This window comes from Elephantulus edwardii, unplaced genomic scaffold, assembly GCF_000299155.1.
Source record: "Elephantulus edwardii isolate Elephantulus edwardi_28Jun2011 unplaced genomic scaffold, EleEdw1.0 scaffold00279, whole genome shotgun sequence".
Classification (NCBI taxonomy): domain Eukaryota; kingdom Metazoa; phylum Chordata; class Mammalia; order Macroscelidea; family Macroscelididae; genus Elephantulus; species Elephantulus edwardii.
In genome coordinates this window covers 1037039-1052880 of record NW_006400029.1, presented here as the reverse complement: position 1 = coordinate 1052880, position 15842 = coordinate 1037039, and the positions used below count along the sequence as shown (strand labels likewise).

At 39.8% G+C, this 15842-nt stretch overlaps 1 protein-coding gene across 1 annotated transcript in view; it reads left to right on the top strand.

The window, feature by feature from the left end:
- LOC102846892 (disintegrin and metalloproteinase domain-containing protein 5-like) overlaps positions 1-15842 on the top strand; it is a 131671-nt gene that overhangs the window by 4171 nt on the left and 111658 nt on the right. Inside the window, exons 2-4 of the mRNA XM_006900304.1 lie at positions 603-871; positions 5101-5274; positions 6173-6243. Of these exons, the coding sequence (XP_006900366.1) occupies positions 603-871; positions 5101-5274; positions 6173-6243 (514 nt within the window). The remainder of the gene's footprint in view (positions 1-602; positions 872-5100; positions 5275-6172; positions 6244-15842) is intronic.

The window sequence follows — 15842 nt, the reverse complement described above, 5'->3', positions numbered from 1 at the left end:
AAGTATAGGTTTCGCATTAGCACGATTAAATGTTCTGGGATTCCCATTCTTCTCAGAGTCAGCCACAGTTTGTTATCATCCACACAGTCAAATGCCTTTGCATAATCAATGAAACACAGATAGCCATTCTTCTGGTATTCTTTGCTTTCAGTTTTCAAATTTTGCCAGCACCATTTGTTTAAAAGGCTGCCATTTCCCCACTTAACTGATTTAATCTCTTTGTTGAAAATCATTTGATCTTATGTAGATGTGTGGATTTCTGGATTCTCAATTCTATTCCATTGATCTATCTGTCTGTCATTGTACTAGTACCAGGCTGGGGAGGAATTATGTATACTGCATTGAAACAGATGAGGGAGAAAACTGTTTAAAAGGGATATATGACTGGGTATTTTTGTCATTACAGGAGTCCAGAATGAAGTCTGCAAATTGGAGGGTACTTGGGGGAGGGATTGCCTAACAATGTAAGACTTTTTCTTTTACTTTTCAAGGAGAAGAGTGAAGTGGGGAGAGGGGGTGGGCAGGGAGAAAAATACAACAATGAATGACTGGAAACCTTGTCTCTGTAAACTTTCATTAAAATTAGTTTTTTTTTTTTAAAGGAAGCCCAAATGTGCAAAAGTACTGGCTCCCTTATGTGTCTTTGAATGCAGCAGCAGAGTGCGTGTTGGGCTTCCCCGAGGTTGTACATTTTGGAGTCCACCTGACCACGGAGCTCAGGCCAGGCAGGGTGCCATAAAGCCAAGACCTACAACCCCAAGGACCTTGCTGTCCTCCTGGACTCAGAGAGAAAAAGAGAGCACAATGCCCCCTGGTGGTCATGAGCTGCCATTGTTCAGTCTCCAACTTCAGGGTCCCAGCGTAGAAGCAGGTCAGCAATGTTGCCTCTCTTGCTGCTCCTCTTGGGCCTTGGCTGGCTGACCTCTGCAGATCACAGTAGGTGATATGCCCTATGCTCTGCTTCTTGGAAGAGCTGCCTTACTGAGGGCTCAGGGTGTGGGTGGGCATTCTTTTCTTGTTCCAAGAGCTCAATCTGGGTTGGAAAGAGATCTGCCATGGAGAGATTAGGAAAAGATGCCAGTTGCCCTGTTTCAGTACTTGGGGGTGAAGGGGAGAGGGGAGTTAGTTGTGAAACTGGGACAAATAACTATCTTGAGCAGACAAGCAGCTCCTAAGTAAGCTGGGGAGGAGTGAGCATGGGTGAGGTCCAGAAACCTATGTCCTTACTTTCTCTTCTAGGGAAGAAGCTTCCTGAATTAACTGTATTTGGTGGGTGTGCATATGTGTGTTTGTGTCTTTGAATTAGATAAAAGGGAGATGAGAAAATAAGGTATTGAGGAAAAAAGGTAAGAATAAGAATACTGGGAAATGTCCCTATCTCTTCTTTTTACTGTAGATTCTGAAATACCATTTCTGTCAATTATAGTACTGCAGAAGATTTGGACAGATACCAAAGACAGACGGTGATACTGCACAAACACGTGTAATTACTAAATCTCTCTCTTTTTTTCAATAACGTTTGGATTAGCTTATTTGTTAATATGCCCAGAGAATGTAAGGCTTACATCAATGATTGCCAACCAAATTACAGACACCACATTAAGAGGTTAACATATATCTAAAGCTATCCTGCTGTGATACAGGCCATGATCTTTTAAATCATTTCTTATGCTTCAGAGAGTTGGACAATGGCTAGGGAGGATAGAAGGAGAATTGATGCCTTTGAGCTGTGTTGCTGGAGAAGAGTATTGAGAGTATCATGGACTGCTAGGAAAACAAACACATTCATCATGGAGAGGATTAAACCAGGTGGCTCCTTGGAGGCAAGGATTCTGAGGCTTTGTCTAACATAATATGGACATGTTGTAAGGAGTGACTGGTCCTTGGAGAGGGACATCATGCTTGGGAGGGTGGAGGGACAATGCAGGAGGGGAAGACACTCTATGAGGTGGATTGATTCAATGACTGGGGTAATTGGGAGGGTGTATTGGAGACAGTGCGATTAGCACAGGACAGAGCAGAGTTTAGGGCTGCTGTACATAGGGTGGCTATGAGTCGCAAGCAATTCGACAGCACATACCAACTACAACAACAACATCCTGCTGTGTGTTATAATTTTGTGTAGGTTTTCAAATTCTCAGATGATGATCGTTAGAAAAGATGCTGTTTTACTGAATTCTTTGATAGCTATTTGGCAAGGAACAAATGTTATTTAAAAATCTCTAGCGCATCGGAAAATCTTATAGATGCGAGAATCTGAATTGAATCCTTTAGTCTGAATCAATTCCACAACACACAACAAAGATGCTGTAGCAGATGACTAGGTGATAGCTAGTTTCTATAATTTTATCTGGGTTCTAAGTCTGACAGTTGGGCCACAACTACACAACTGCAAGAATAAGAAAATTACACATTTTATCAGTACCTTTGCATAATTTAGCTCTTTATATTTGTTCTATGATGGCTTTGAGAAAGGTAGTATTTTAGACACCTTACCTATGAATTTTGAAAGTATAAGAAACCCATTAGGGCCTCTCCTTATGTCACCAAGAGAATAAAATTGTCCTTCTTTTAGTTTCTATTTTTTTCTGCCTCAAAACTCAGTTTTGTTTTATGGCCATATTTTTATAGTTAGTTGACAAAGATAAAAACATCTTTTTTTAAAATTTTATGAATAGCCTAATTCTGATATAAAGCTGCCTCTATATTTATTGTTGTCACTGTTATGTACTGTCTAGTCAACCATGGTGGCCTAGTGGTAAGAAGTTGTGCTGCATTTTCATAGGCACATGGTTCGAATCCACCAGCTGCTCGACGGGTAAAAGATGGCAACCTCCTCCCGTATGATTAATGGCCTCTGTAAACCCCTCAGAGGGTCAGCTTTGGGTTGGTTCTGACTCTATGGTACTCAACAGTACTCAACAATAACAAAAGTCAACCATGACTTAGAGCCACCCATGAACAACAGATCTTGTGCAACAATCCCTGCCATCCTTAAGCCCGTTGTTATAGTCACTGTCTTGGTCCATCTCCAGAAGGGCTGTACTTTTTTTTTTTCTGACCCTACCTTTTTTATCATGATGTGTTTTTATAAAGACTGGCCCCTTTATAACATGCCCAAAATATATGATGTTTCAATATTCTTGACTCTAAGGTGTACCCTGGTTGCACTCCTTCTAAGAAAGATTTTTGAGTTCTATCGGCAGTCCTTAGGTTATTAAACTCTTTTCTAACACCAATTCAATGTTGTTGCTGTTCTTTGGTCTTCCTTATTGTTTATTTGACTTTCATATGCCTAGGAAGCAATTAAAAACACCATGGCTCGGATTAGGTGCATCTTAGTCTTTAATCCTATATTACCTACTCTTTAGCCTTTTATAGAAGTTCTTGACAGCAGATTTCTCCCACGCAACACATCTTTTGATTTCTTAACTGTTGCCACTATGGGTGTTGATCATGGATTCTAGTAAAATTAACTCATTGATGACTTAAATATTTTCTTTAAGATTAGCAGTTTTTACCTAACCTGATGGACAACACAGAAATCAGATTAACTACATCTGTGGGGGGGAAAATAGTTGAGGTAGCTTAATATCAACAGTCAAAACCAGGCCAGGAACTGACTGTAAAACAGACTGTTGATTACTCATGTACAGGTTTAAACTTGACAATCACTAGGAATGATAGAAGGGTTGATAGAAGGAAAATGGATGCATTTGAGTTGTGGTGCTGGAGAAGAGAATTGAATATGCCACGGACTGCCAGGAGTACAACAGGTTAGTCCTAGAGAGGGTAAAACCAAGCTGCTTCTTGGAGGCAAGGATTCTGAAGCTTATCTGACATACTTTGGACAAGTTGCAAGGAGGGACCAATCCTTGGAGAGGGTTCATGCTTGGGAAAGTAGAGGGACAGCGCAGGAGAGGAAGACCCTCAATAAGATGGATTGAGTCAGTGACTGGGGTAATGGGGGTAGGTGTGTCAGAGACAATAAGGTCAGCTCAAATTAGAGGAGGGCTCAGAGCTGTTGGTCACTATGGGTTGCAGGTGACTTGACAGCACATAACAACAACAACAAACAGAAAAGTTGGATATTCATTCATTGTTGTACATTTTCCTCTCTACTTAAAAAAGAAATCATTAATTGTCTCATAATACCCTCTTCCTTCCCAAGTTCACTGTACTATGTGTCTCTTAATCTATACTGTTGTCATATAATTAATGCCTAAACATCTATTCCTTTTTAAGTAGTTCTTCCCTACAACTATTCCAAATGCAGTGTTCATTATTTTACTAAGGAAACAATGGATGTTCTTTTGGCATCTCCTTTTCTCCATCTCACCATCAAGTTAATATTGCCCCAAATTTTATTATGAGCCATTAGAAGATATATGTTCTTGTTTTCATGTAACCTTTTTATTGTTAAATACATAACAAGTTTCTCAAGAAAATTATCATTGTGATCTCTCTTTTTTGTCTTACCATTTGATAAATTCATAAAATGCCTCTCCAATATGGATTTTTGTGACAAAAATTTTTTAAACATACAAACTTAAAAAAAAAATTAAAACAAAGTTGTACCACTTGAATAATATTTTAGTGTGTTGCCCAGTCAACATTTTAGTGTTATTAACCCATTGTCTTTTGCAACAATTATAGATATAAATGTTGATCTGATTCTTGCTCCTTGTTATGTTATCTGTTTGTCTGGTGTTCCCTCCACCCCCGGGAAGTTGTTAGAATTTTCTATTTGCTAGTATTTGAAATTTCATGTGGGTTTCCATTCCTCCATTCCTGCCCCGCCCCCACATTAATGCCCAGTTTGTAATTTCCTATTAATTATTGAGGAGTTTTCTCTCTCCTTCTGAAACTGTCATTATATAGATATTGACAGTTATATTCTTTTTGTCTTTTATTTTACCTTTGTATTTTCTGTTTATTTTTACTGTTTATTTCTGGGGGAGGTTCTCGATCTGGTTGCCCACACTGTAACTCCAGGGACCTAATGTTTGGAGAGCTGCCCTCTGAATATCCCTCCTCTGCGGTGGACTAGAACCCTCTGCGACCTATTTCTTCTCTGGATTGTCTCCGCTCTGCTACCAGCAGCTCGTTTGCTCAACTTTCGCGGCGTCTCGTGCACTCAAGTCTGGCTCGAGCTTGTGCGCAGACTCACCTCAACCTCAACTGCTGTTACTCAGGCGGAGCTCCAGTCCAGCGGAGCCATGATCCTTCTTCTAGTCCTTCTCACCGGATTTGCCCAACTGTACGCTGACCACGGTAAATCTGAATACTTGCCTGCCCCTTGCTCCTGCCCAAACCCGGGCTTTTAAGGGGGCTTTGTTCCAGGCGGAGTCCTCTCCTTTTCACCCCTCCACAGGGTCTAGCAATAGGCCTCTGTGCTCACCCGACCTGCTTTTAACTCTTACTGTAGCCTTCAGAGATTGTGACCAAGAAGGGAAATGAAAAGTGAACTGGGAGAAGGGAAAGAGAGGGAGAGGGTGTTAAAATGTACAGTGATGAATGAATGAAAATCCAACGTATCTATAAACTCATAAAAATAACAATTAAAAAAATCTTTTCACTCTTCTGGGATAATTTCTTTAACAGTAAAATAGGCAAAAAGGGAAAATGTGGGCTTGTATTCATTCAGAACTCTTTTATTCCAGGAATAAGGGAGACATTTTATAATCAGTCCCTGATTTGACAAAGACCATCCTCCACCTGTTTGCTCCATTGAAATAAATCTATATTTTACATCTGTAGTCAATAGTCGAGCTCTTTTGTCCTGCACATGATCTGGCTTTCCTGATGCTCCAGTGTTTCCCCATTTTTACTACTTTTCAAGCAATAGATTTCTTAATCGGTGTCACTAAAGTGAAGTTATTTAACCATCAATGTGTGTGTGTCAGAGAAAGAGACAGTGGCAGAGGGAAAATACAAACGAGATCTTGGCAGAGATTCAGAAAAGGGCTCAGAAATTTGTAGGTAGGAATAATCAGAAGGGCAATGGAAAAGGAGAGCCCCCAATTCACTTCAGGAGGGTGTATTCAGCCTCACATCTCCATCTGGTTTCTGCAGTGATAATTCTTTACAGGAAGAGACTGAACATACTTAGACTTTATAAGTGGATAATAAATTACAAGTATTAAAATAATACTGCTTATTTTTCTTTTAGATTCTCATAAAAAAGTTCTGCAGACCACAGTTCCAGAGAAGATTTCATCATCTGACCACAGAAAACACAATGTAATTGGGAAATATCTTTTTATATTTTAGATTGTGTTAAGTTGCCTGTGAAGACAAGATCAGCATTGCTAAATATGCACAAGCAGGGATTTATTTCTTTGAGGCAGAGTTGACAGTTCACAATAGGTTCACAGCAGGGAGCAGTTAATGTGTATGGGTACATATAGTTAACTGTACTTTTGCGAGTGGAGGAGGCAGAGTTTCTGTTGAAGATGATTCTCTTCAACAAGCTAGGCATTGAGCTCATGGGGAAGCCCCTGAAGCTCCTCAGGATTCTGTCTCCTCCATTGCCCTCTAGTAGGATCTGACACCTAGGGGACTCTCCACTATGATTTGAGATTATAAATCACAGAGGAAATTGCCCATCTTTCTCTCCACAGAGCAGCTAGTGTATTAGAAAAACCTGCCTTTGAGTTGGAAGCACATTTCCTTACCACTAGACTACCAGAGCTGCTGGTTGTTGTTAGGAGCAGGTGAGCAAATGAAGCAAGTCATGCAAGCATAGGATCAAAGTCTGTCTTAATTTAAAATGAGAATATTTTGTTAATTGTGGGATTTTTTTATATTCACTTTTGGCTCCACAATCAACACCCTTGGTACTAGCAGCCAGGAAATCAGGACATGAATTGCATTGGGAAAGTTGGCTGTCAGGGACCTATGCAGAGTACTGAGAGCAACGACGTCAGTCTGGAGACTAAGGTGACCTAATCCAGGCCATAGTCTTTGCAATTGCTTGCTATGCATCAGAAATCTGGACAATCACTAGAAATAAGAGACAATTGATGCTTCTGAGCTGTAGTACTAGAGAAAAGTGTTGAATATACCGTGGACTGCCAGGCTGCTCCTTGGAGGCAAGGACTCTGAGGCTTCCTCTAACATACTTTGCTTATGTTGCAAAGAGAGACCAGTCCTTGGAGAGGGACATGAAGCTTGGAAGGAGGGAGGGACAGTGAAAGAGAGGAAGACCATTGAGATGGATTGATTTAGTGAATGGAGTAATGAGAGTAGGTGTGCCAGAGACAGTAAAGTTGGCACAGGGTAGAGCTGGTGCCAGGGCTGTTGTACATAGGGTTGCTGTGAGTCACAAGTGACTCAATGGCACCTCACAACAACAACACAACTAGTGCTTTAGTGGTAACTGCTGCGCTACAATCCCAAAGACATGTGGTTCAAGTCTACCAGCTGCTCCAGAGGAGAAGGATGGACAATCTCCTCCCGCATGATTACTACCTCTGGAAACCCATTGGAGAGTCAGCTAAGGGCCAGATCCCACTTGACAGAACACAGCAACAAGTCCTGTGCAATGGGCTCAAGCATGTTGGAGATCATGGAGTGGGACAAGGATAGGACAAGGTTCTGATCTGTTCATAGGGTCACCATGAATCATACTTGACTTGATGACACCTAACATCAACATAATCAACAACAATTCTATCTTTGGTGATTCCTTCAGCCTCTTACTTGGCTATTTCTTCCAGTGAGGCTCTGAATAGTGATAATTCTCCTGCAGGCCTATCTGGTGATTAGCACAGGCTTTCTCCACAGGCTTTGTAGACTAAATTTGTAAGGCTAAATTATAAGTAGATATCCTGCTCTACTTATTCTCCAGGGAAATACGCTTCTCAATTTTTTCTCCCTATTATACCCCCTGTTTTCAAGTTAATTCCAACTTTTCCTTGTCCTCTATCAGGTTTTAACTGGTAAAATTTTGAGGATAGGGTCCATCTTTCTCTTGGAGGAGCTGGTTGATTAGAAGGTCTAATTTTCTAGTTTTTAGCCCTATACATTAGGCACTATGCTATTCAGGCTCTTTCCTTCAGGTAGAGGATAATGATCATAATTGTGAATGTTCAAATTTATATTTCTTTAATTGATTTTTTTCAAAGCCTTCTCTTTCTATTTAATATAAAGATTTACTGCATGAAGCCCTTGCTCACCACTGTTCCCAGTTGATTGATGGTAACCACCTATCCCCGCATGCCATTCTCTCTTCGGTATCTGGGCTTTATTTACTGAGAGAATACACCCCACATCACTTTCATGTGCATTGTTAGCCATGAAGCAGTACATAAGCTTACTCCAGTTTTTCTATTTTTTAGGGTCAAAACTTTCTAATTTTCAGCTGATGACAATTTTTTATGCTATGGACAGTGTCTCTTAAGTTTAGTGGTAATGTCTCTGAAGGGAGGTTGATGTGTCCTATAGAACTGGTGTGTAGATTGTATTGGCGCAGCATCTGCTTTTTGTACCTGTGGGCATGGTAAATCTTTTCTCGCGAGTCGCTTCTCTATTTTTTGGCCCCGGCCAAATGCTTGCTGCAGAGGGTCAAAGACTGCAGCCTTCAGTATGGATTGAAGCTCAATGTCAAGAAGACAAAGATTCTCACCACTGGACCAATTGGCAGCATCAGGATGGATGGTGAAGAGATTGAGATTGTTAATAGCTTTAGTCTGCTTAGCTCCACGGTCAACACTCTTGGCACCAGTAGCCAGGAAATTAAAAAACATATTATGATGGGAAAGTCTGCTGTTAGAGACCTCTCCAGGGTACTGAAGAGCAATGGTGTCACTCTGGAGATTAAGGTATGTCTAATACAGGCTATGATCTTTACAATCACTTGTTATGCATCAGAGAGCTGGACAATGACAGATGAGAGGATAGAAGGAGAATTGATGCCTTTGAGCTGTGGTGCTGGAGGAGTATTGAATGTACCGTGGACTGCCAAGAAAACAAACAGATTCATCCTGAAGAGGGTTAAACCAGGTGGCTCCTTGGAGGCAAGGATTCTGGTGCTTCGTCTTACATACTTTGGACATGTTGTGAGAAGAGAGACATCATGCTTGGGAGGGTGGAGGGGCGGTGCAGGAGGGGAAGACCCTCTTTGAGGTGGATTGATTCAGTGATTGGCATAATCGGGATGGGTGTGTCAGAGGCAGTGAGATTGGCACAGGATAGAACAGAGTTTAGGGCTGTTGTACATAGGGTCGCTATGAATTGCAAGCGACTTGACGGCACAGAACAACAACATGATCAAAAAGGGCTCAGTTTGATTTTTTGTTTAATGTTCCTTTTCCTGGTATTAATAATACCAACTTTTCTGCTAGATGTTTTTACCACTGATCATATAAATATTATTTCCCAATTGTCTGGTCTCTGTATTAAAAATATTTTTAATAGTATGATTTTTAATTCAGGATTTTTAATTGTAATTATGTGAGAGATTCTCCCTTTTTATAAACAGAGGTAAATGTGAGATATAAATGCGATTTATCTTGACTCATACAGTATGATGTGAATCCTGCCCTACCCTTTGCCGTCTTCATAATTTCTGGTATAATTGAGCCATTGCTGAAACAACTGTGTCAATAATCTTGTTAATGGTCTTTTATTCATCAATCTTGCACCTTTCTTAGCATAGTTCAGATCTATTGTCCACAGGGTCACTCTGAGTTATATGCAACTTTATGGCATGTAACCACACAATATCCGACATAAGGTTGTTGTTACTACTGAGTTTTGTACAACTAATAGTTACTGTATGAACAACAAATCTGAACTCTGTCTTATTCTCTTCCAACTTTATCATTTCCCACACGCTTGAGCCCACTGCCACAATCGCTGTGTCAATCCATCTCACCTCTCTTTTGTCTATACTCCATCTTTATAAGCATACACGCCATCTTTCTAAGCATGATGTCCCTTTCCAAGGAATAGTCTCTACTAACAACATGCCCATAGTATGTAAGATGAAGATGAAGCTTCACCATTCCTGCTTCCAAAGAGCATTCTAGCTCCCCCTTCTCCAAGATATGTTCTTTTGGTTGTCCATGGGATAGTCCGTACTCTATTCCAACACTACGACTCAAAGATAATAATTCTTCTCTCATTATTCATTGTCCAGCTCTCAAATGCATAGCAGTTGATTTGAATCTGGTGTACTTTATTCTTTAAGCTGATATCATTGCTCTTCAGTACTTTAGAGAGGTCTCTGACAGCAGACTTTTCCAATACAGTATGTCTTCTGATTTCCTGGCTGCTAGTTCCAAAGGTGCTAGTTCCAAAAGATTGTGGATTCAAGCAAAATGAAATTATTGATGATGTCAGTCTTTTCTCCTTTTTGATTATGATGTTGTCTATTGGCCTAGTGGTCTTTTTCTTTTTATGAGGTTGAATTATAAACCTTATAAATGATGTAGTCTTTGATCTTCTGCAGCAAATGCCTTAAGTCCTCCTCACTTTCAAAAAGTAAAGTTACATCACCTGCATAATGAAGATTGTTGATGAGTCTGGCTCCAATCTTGATGCCACGTTCATCTTCATAAAATCTGGGTTTCGTGAATGATTTTCTCAACATACAAATTCAGTAGGTGCGGAGGAAGGATACAGCCCTGATGCACACCTTTCTTGATTTTAAACCAAATGCTTGCTCTGTTAGTACAACAGCTTCTTGATCTAGATATCGATTTTGTATAAACATAAGTAAGTGTTCTGGAATTCCCATTCTTTTCAATGTTAGCCATAATTTGTTATGATCCACACAGTCAAATGACTTTGCATAATCAATGAAACACAGACATTCTGATATTCTCTCCTTTCAGCCAGGATCCATTGGACACGAACAATGACATCCCTGGTAGTGCAGCTTCTTCTAAACCCATTTTTAACTTCTGACAGTTCTCTATGTACTATTCTAGTCATTTTAAAATTGTCTTCTGCATTATTTTGTTTGCATGCGATATTAATGATTTTTTTTTGTAATTTACACATTCTGTTGGATCACCTTTCTTGGGAATGTGAACAAATATGGACTTCTTCCAGTGAATTGACCTGGTACCAATTATTTTTGGTATAGTGCCCCGCTGTATTAACTCCATCTTCTTTTGATGCTTCTTGGATCATTTGAGACTTTTCAAAGTGCACTCGAGGTGGGGCTGGGGGAAGAGAGGAATTTAAGCAACAATGAATTTTTTTAAGCGAACTGGGGGTGGTAGGGAGGAAAATGTGCAGCCATGAATGAATGAAAATCCAACTTTTCTCTAAACTTTCATTAAATGACTATAAAAAATGGAGAGAAAAAGAAGAGAAAAAAAAAGACTTTTCCCATAGTGTATTGCACTTCTGGCTGGTAGGTCTCCAGAGGAGAAGCCAGCATAGATTAGGGAAGAGGCATTTTTCTGTTACATCTCCTCAGGCAGGGCCAGAGAGGCCTGCCTTGTGACATTGCATTTGTATGCATGATTGTGTCTATGGCTTGCTGCTAGAGATACAACATCTATCTGGCAGTTCACTGAATTGAGGGAGTGATTTCATGTTGCTATTTATGTCAGAGTTTAAGTGCCCATATGCTTGTTTGATAGTGTTTGCTCTTAATAGTATGGAACTTGGAAGTTTGCTGTACTGACGTAACTTGTGGGTTGTTGTGGAAGCTATGCTATGCCACTGGTGTTTAAAATGCCAGTAGAGTCACCCCTAGTGGACAGGTTTCAGCACAGCTCCCAGATCACGACAGTCTAAGGAGCAGGACTGAACCCTCATTTCTGAAGTAACAGGCCTTGGAAACTATGAACAATAGCAGATCATGGTTAGCTACAGTATAAGAGGTAGGGACAAGTTGGGAAGGCACTCAAAATGTTGAGAAACAACTGCAAACATCCACTGATAATTGGAATATGACTGAAGTGTGAAAATACAAAAACTGGAATTTTTTAAACATGAAACTGAACATGTAAGGATAAGGTAGAACCTGCAAAAATAAGACCCACTGCAATGCCACTGCTGTAAAATTAATTCCCACCAATGGCCTCTTCATTGGATTTCTAAGACTGTAAATCTTAGTGAGAACAGACTGCCCATCTTTCTCCCATGGAACAACTGATGGATTTGAAACACCAGCCTATTAGGTAGCTACCCAACACAAGTGCTTTCAGATTTGGCAAATAAAAATATAAGAAAGCTAAATAAACTTCAATTCTATCAAATTGCCTATCCTTTATACATAAAAGGAAAAGGAAAAATTGCATGGGACACCCTTATTTACCATTCATCTGAAATACAGCAACCTAAATTACACATCTCTTTCTTTAATTATATTTCTCTGATAATTTTGCTTTTTGTACAACTTCTTGTTTTGCAAAGCTGGCTTAGAGAAATTCTTTGCAGCTATAGTCTATTTGCCATTTACATTGTTACATAGTCACTGTAGTCATCATACACAATTTATTTCATTTTATTTCTTCATTGAATATTTATTAATGAGAAAACATGTTAGACCTTGTTGTTATTGTTGTTGTTATTGTTAAATGCTATTGAATCGTAGGTGACTCATAGCGACCCTATGAACCAAAGACCTGGACATTTGTATAATTTGATCCTTTCTCCGGGTTCTTAGTGTTTTGGGAGGCAAGCTGTTTTGGAAGTGGATGCCACTCCTGCTTCCAAGCTTGTTTTAATCACGGAGCTCCACTAAACACTGTCTACCATTGGTAATGATTCTCACATTCGACACATCAGTGTCACAGTGTTCACCTTCACAGCAACCACAAGTTATCTCTGCACAGAAAAGTGGGCAGACCAGGGCAATACAACCTAGAAGAATGTTTCACCAAAAAAAATTAAAAATGGGCCTGAGGGCCATGATTTGAGTCACTCACCTTTGGCTTGGTAGCATCACTTCCTGTCCACTAGGCCAACTGATATCTCTCTATGCTGTACCGAATATTTATTGACATAGAGTTAACAACTTCTAGAACTTTTTTCTTAACTTTCTTTTGCTTTCTCCATGATTATTGTGCATTTTCTGATAAGCAACTTTTTAATACGCCCACTAATATTTTAATATAATTATTATTTTCCAATACTATGTGTGATAATTCCATGATTTCACTTTCCTCCATGAATAAATACTTAAGAAGAATAATAGGAACGTTAAGAATACAAGTAAAAGTCATGTGAAAAGATAAAATTTCTCAAGGAAGTAAATCTATGCAGAAAGGCTCAACTCAAGTACTGTAATAATTAGAATTTCTTTTCCTATTTTTAAGTATTATCCACTTTAATAAGAACCTTGACGTCTTTAAGGATTTCTTGTCTTTTTTATTTCAATTAGTTATTTTAAGCAATAAAGCATATCAATAACTCTTGCTAAAATGATACAAAAATGATGAGCAAGAAGTAAATAGGTGTCACTTACTTGGCTAATAAAAATCAACAAGAACACTCGGAACTTAAAAATTAAAATATGATTTTAGTGCTCCAGAGAAAATGAGGATTCTCTCAACTGTTTTTGTTAAACAGAGTCACCAGGGTTTTTTTGGTTTATTTTGCCTGCTGTTTTAGTGTAATCATGGTAGTTGGGCTACTTGTCGACTATCTGGGTTTGAAATGTCTGGCCACGGGAGTGATTCTGATGTTGTTTAAAATTATGCATATTGCAACTTGAGGCTTGAATTTGTTCTTCAGTTCCTTCAGTTTAAGAAATGCTGAGTGGGTTCGGCCCATTTGATTTTCTGACTCCAGTTCTTTGTACATTTCATTGTAATACTTTGTCTTCCCACGCTGTCCTTGAAAATCTTCTCTTTAGCTCCTTAATATCTTGATTTCTTCCCTTTGCTTTGGCTTCTTGACTCTCTAGTGCAATATTCAGAGTCTCCTGTGACATCTATCTTGGTCTTTTCTTCCTCCTCTGTCCTTGTAATGACCTTTTGCAACCTTCCTGGGTGATATTCTTGATAGTCTCCCACAGCTTAACCAGTCTTTGCTCATTAGTTGTCCAAGGACTCAAACTTGTTCCTGAGATGGTTTTGAAATTCAAATGGGATAGACTTAAGGTTAAATTTTGGTTCCTGTGGATTAGATTTACTTTTCTTCAACTTCAGCTTGAACTTGGTGGTCTTTTCCACAATCAGCATCTGGCCTAGATTTCACAGCTGATGTTGAGCTGCTCCAGGGATTCTTTCCACAGATGTAATCAGTCTGATTCCTATGCATACCATCAGGTGAAATCCATGTGGATAACCCGTGTTTATGTTTCTTTTAAAATGTAATTATACTGAATATCATTCTATCTCCAGCTTAATTTCTGTCACCAAGTCCATGGTTTCCAACTACTGATCCTTCTTCTCTTTTCTATCTCTGGGCAAGTCTCCTGTCAGAGACCTCTCCAAAGTACTGAAGAGCATCACTCTAGAGACTAAGATGTGCCTGATCCAAGTCATAGTCTTTGTAATTACTTGCTACACATCAGAGAGCTGGACAATGACTAGGGATCATAGAAGGAGAATTAATGCCTTTGAGCTTTGGTGCTGGAGAAGAGTATTGAATATACCATGGACTGCTAGGAGAACAAACAGCTTCATCCTAGAGAAGATGAGACCAGGCTGCTCTTGGAGGCAAGGATTCCGATGTTTTGTCTGACACAGTTTGGACATATTTCAAGGCAGGGTCAGTAGTCCTTGGAAAGAGACATCATGCTTGGGAGGGTGGAGGGACAGCACAAGAGATGAAGACCTGCAATGAGATGGATTGGTTCAGTGACTGGGTTAATAGGGTAGGTGCGACAGAGTCAATTTAGATTATTGTCAGATAGATCAATATAGGTGTGTCAGAGACAGGATAGGGCAGGGTTTAGGGCTGTGGTATATGGGGTTGCTATGAGTCATAGGTGACTTGACAACACATAACAACAAGAAAAATCTTCTTTGATTTTTTTTTGTTGTGTTCTGTGCCTTTGAGTCAGAAATGACCTATAGCTGACCCTTCAGCAGGTTTTCTGAGGCAGTAAATTACACTGGAGTAGATTGTCACCATCCTCCTACAGGGCAGTTAGAGTAATTTAATTACATACCTTTGGGATTACAGCACAACTTTTTACCATCAGGCCAGCAGAGCACAAACATTAAAGGATGGGCTGTGTAGCAGGAAACGGGATGCATGGGTCTGTGCCCACAGTACTCTCAGGAAAACACAGCTGCATAGTTACAACTCGTGGAACCACTTAAGGTCTCAAGCAGAAGGGAGCAGGACTGCTGGACCAGCTCCAGTGAGGTGGAGAAGTCAGTTATAAAAGGGAAAAACTGGATTCTTGGTTTCCCATTCAGGATCTTTGGTAGTGGTGGTGGGGGATCACTGCTCTTCGGTCCTCGGCTCTTCAGTCCTTAGTCCAGGAAGGCAACACAAATATACAGGTCTTCCACAAAACATTGCCATACTCTGGGTCATTAAATAGTTACAGTGACCTAACATCTACTGAGAAAAGTCTCACATAATGTCAAGAAAGCAGCAATCCATCTCAGCCATCATGAAAAACCAAAATAATCCTTCTCCTAAAAAAGCAGTGACTACCCCAGATAAAGAGAACTAGAAGAAATATGTCAATATGAAGTTATTTCAACAACAAGTGTTGGATCCTATTGGCTAGAATTTTGTTAGATTCTTGCATCTATATTCATGAAAGATATTGGTCTGTAGTTTTCTTTTTTTGGTAACATCTTTGTCTGGTTTGGGTATTAGGGTTGTGCTCACTTTATAGAATTGTTGTTTCAACCTATCTGCAGAACAGATTATCCGGGAGGCTGGGCTCTATGAGGAGAAATGTGGGGTCA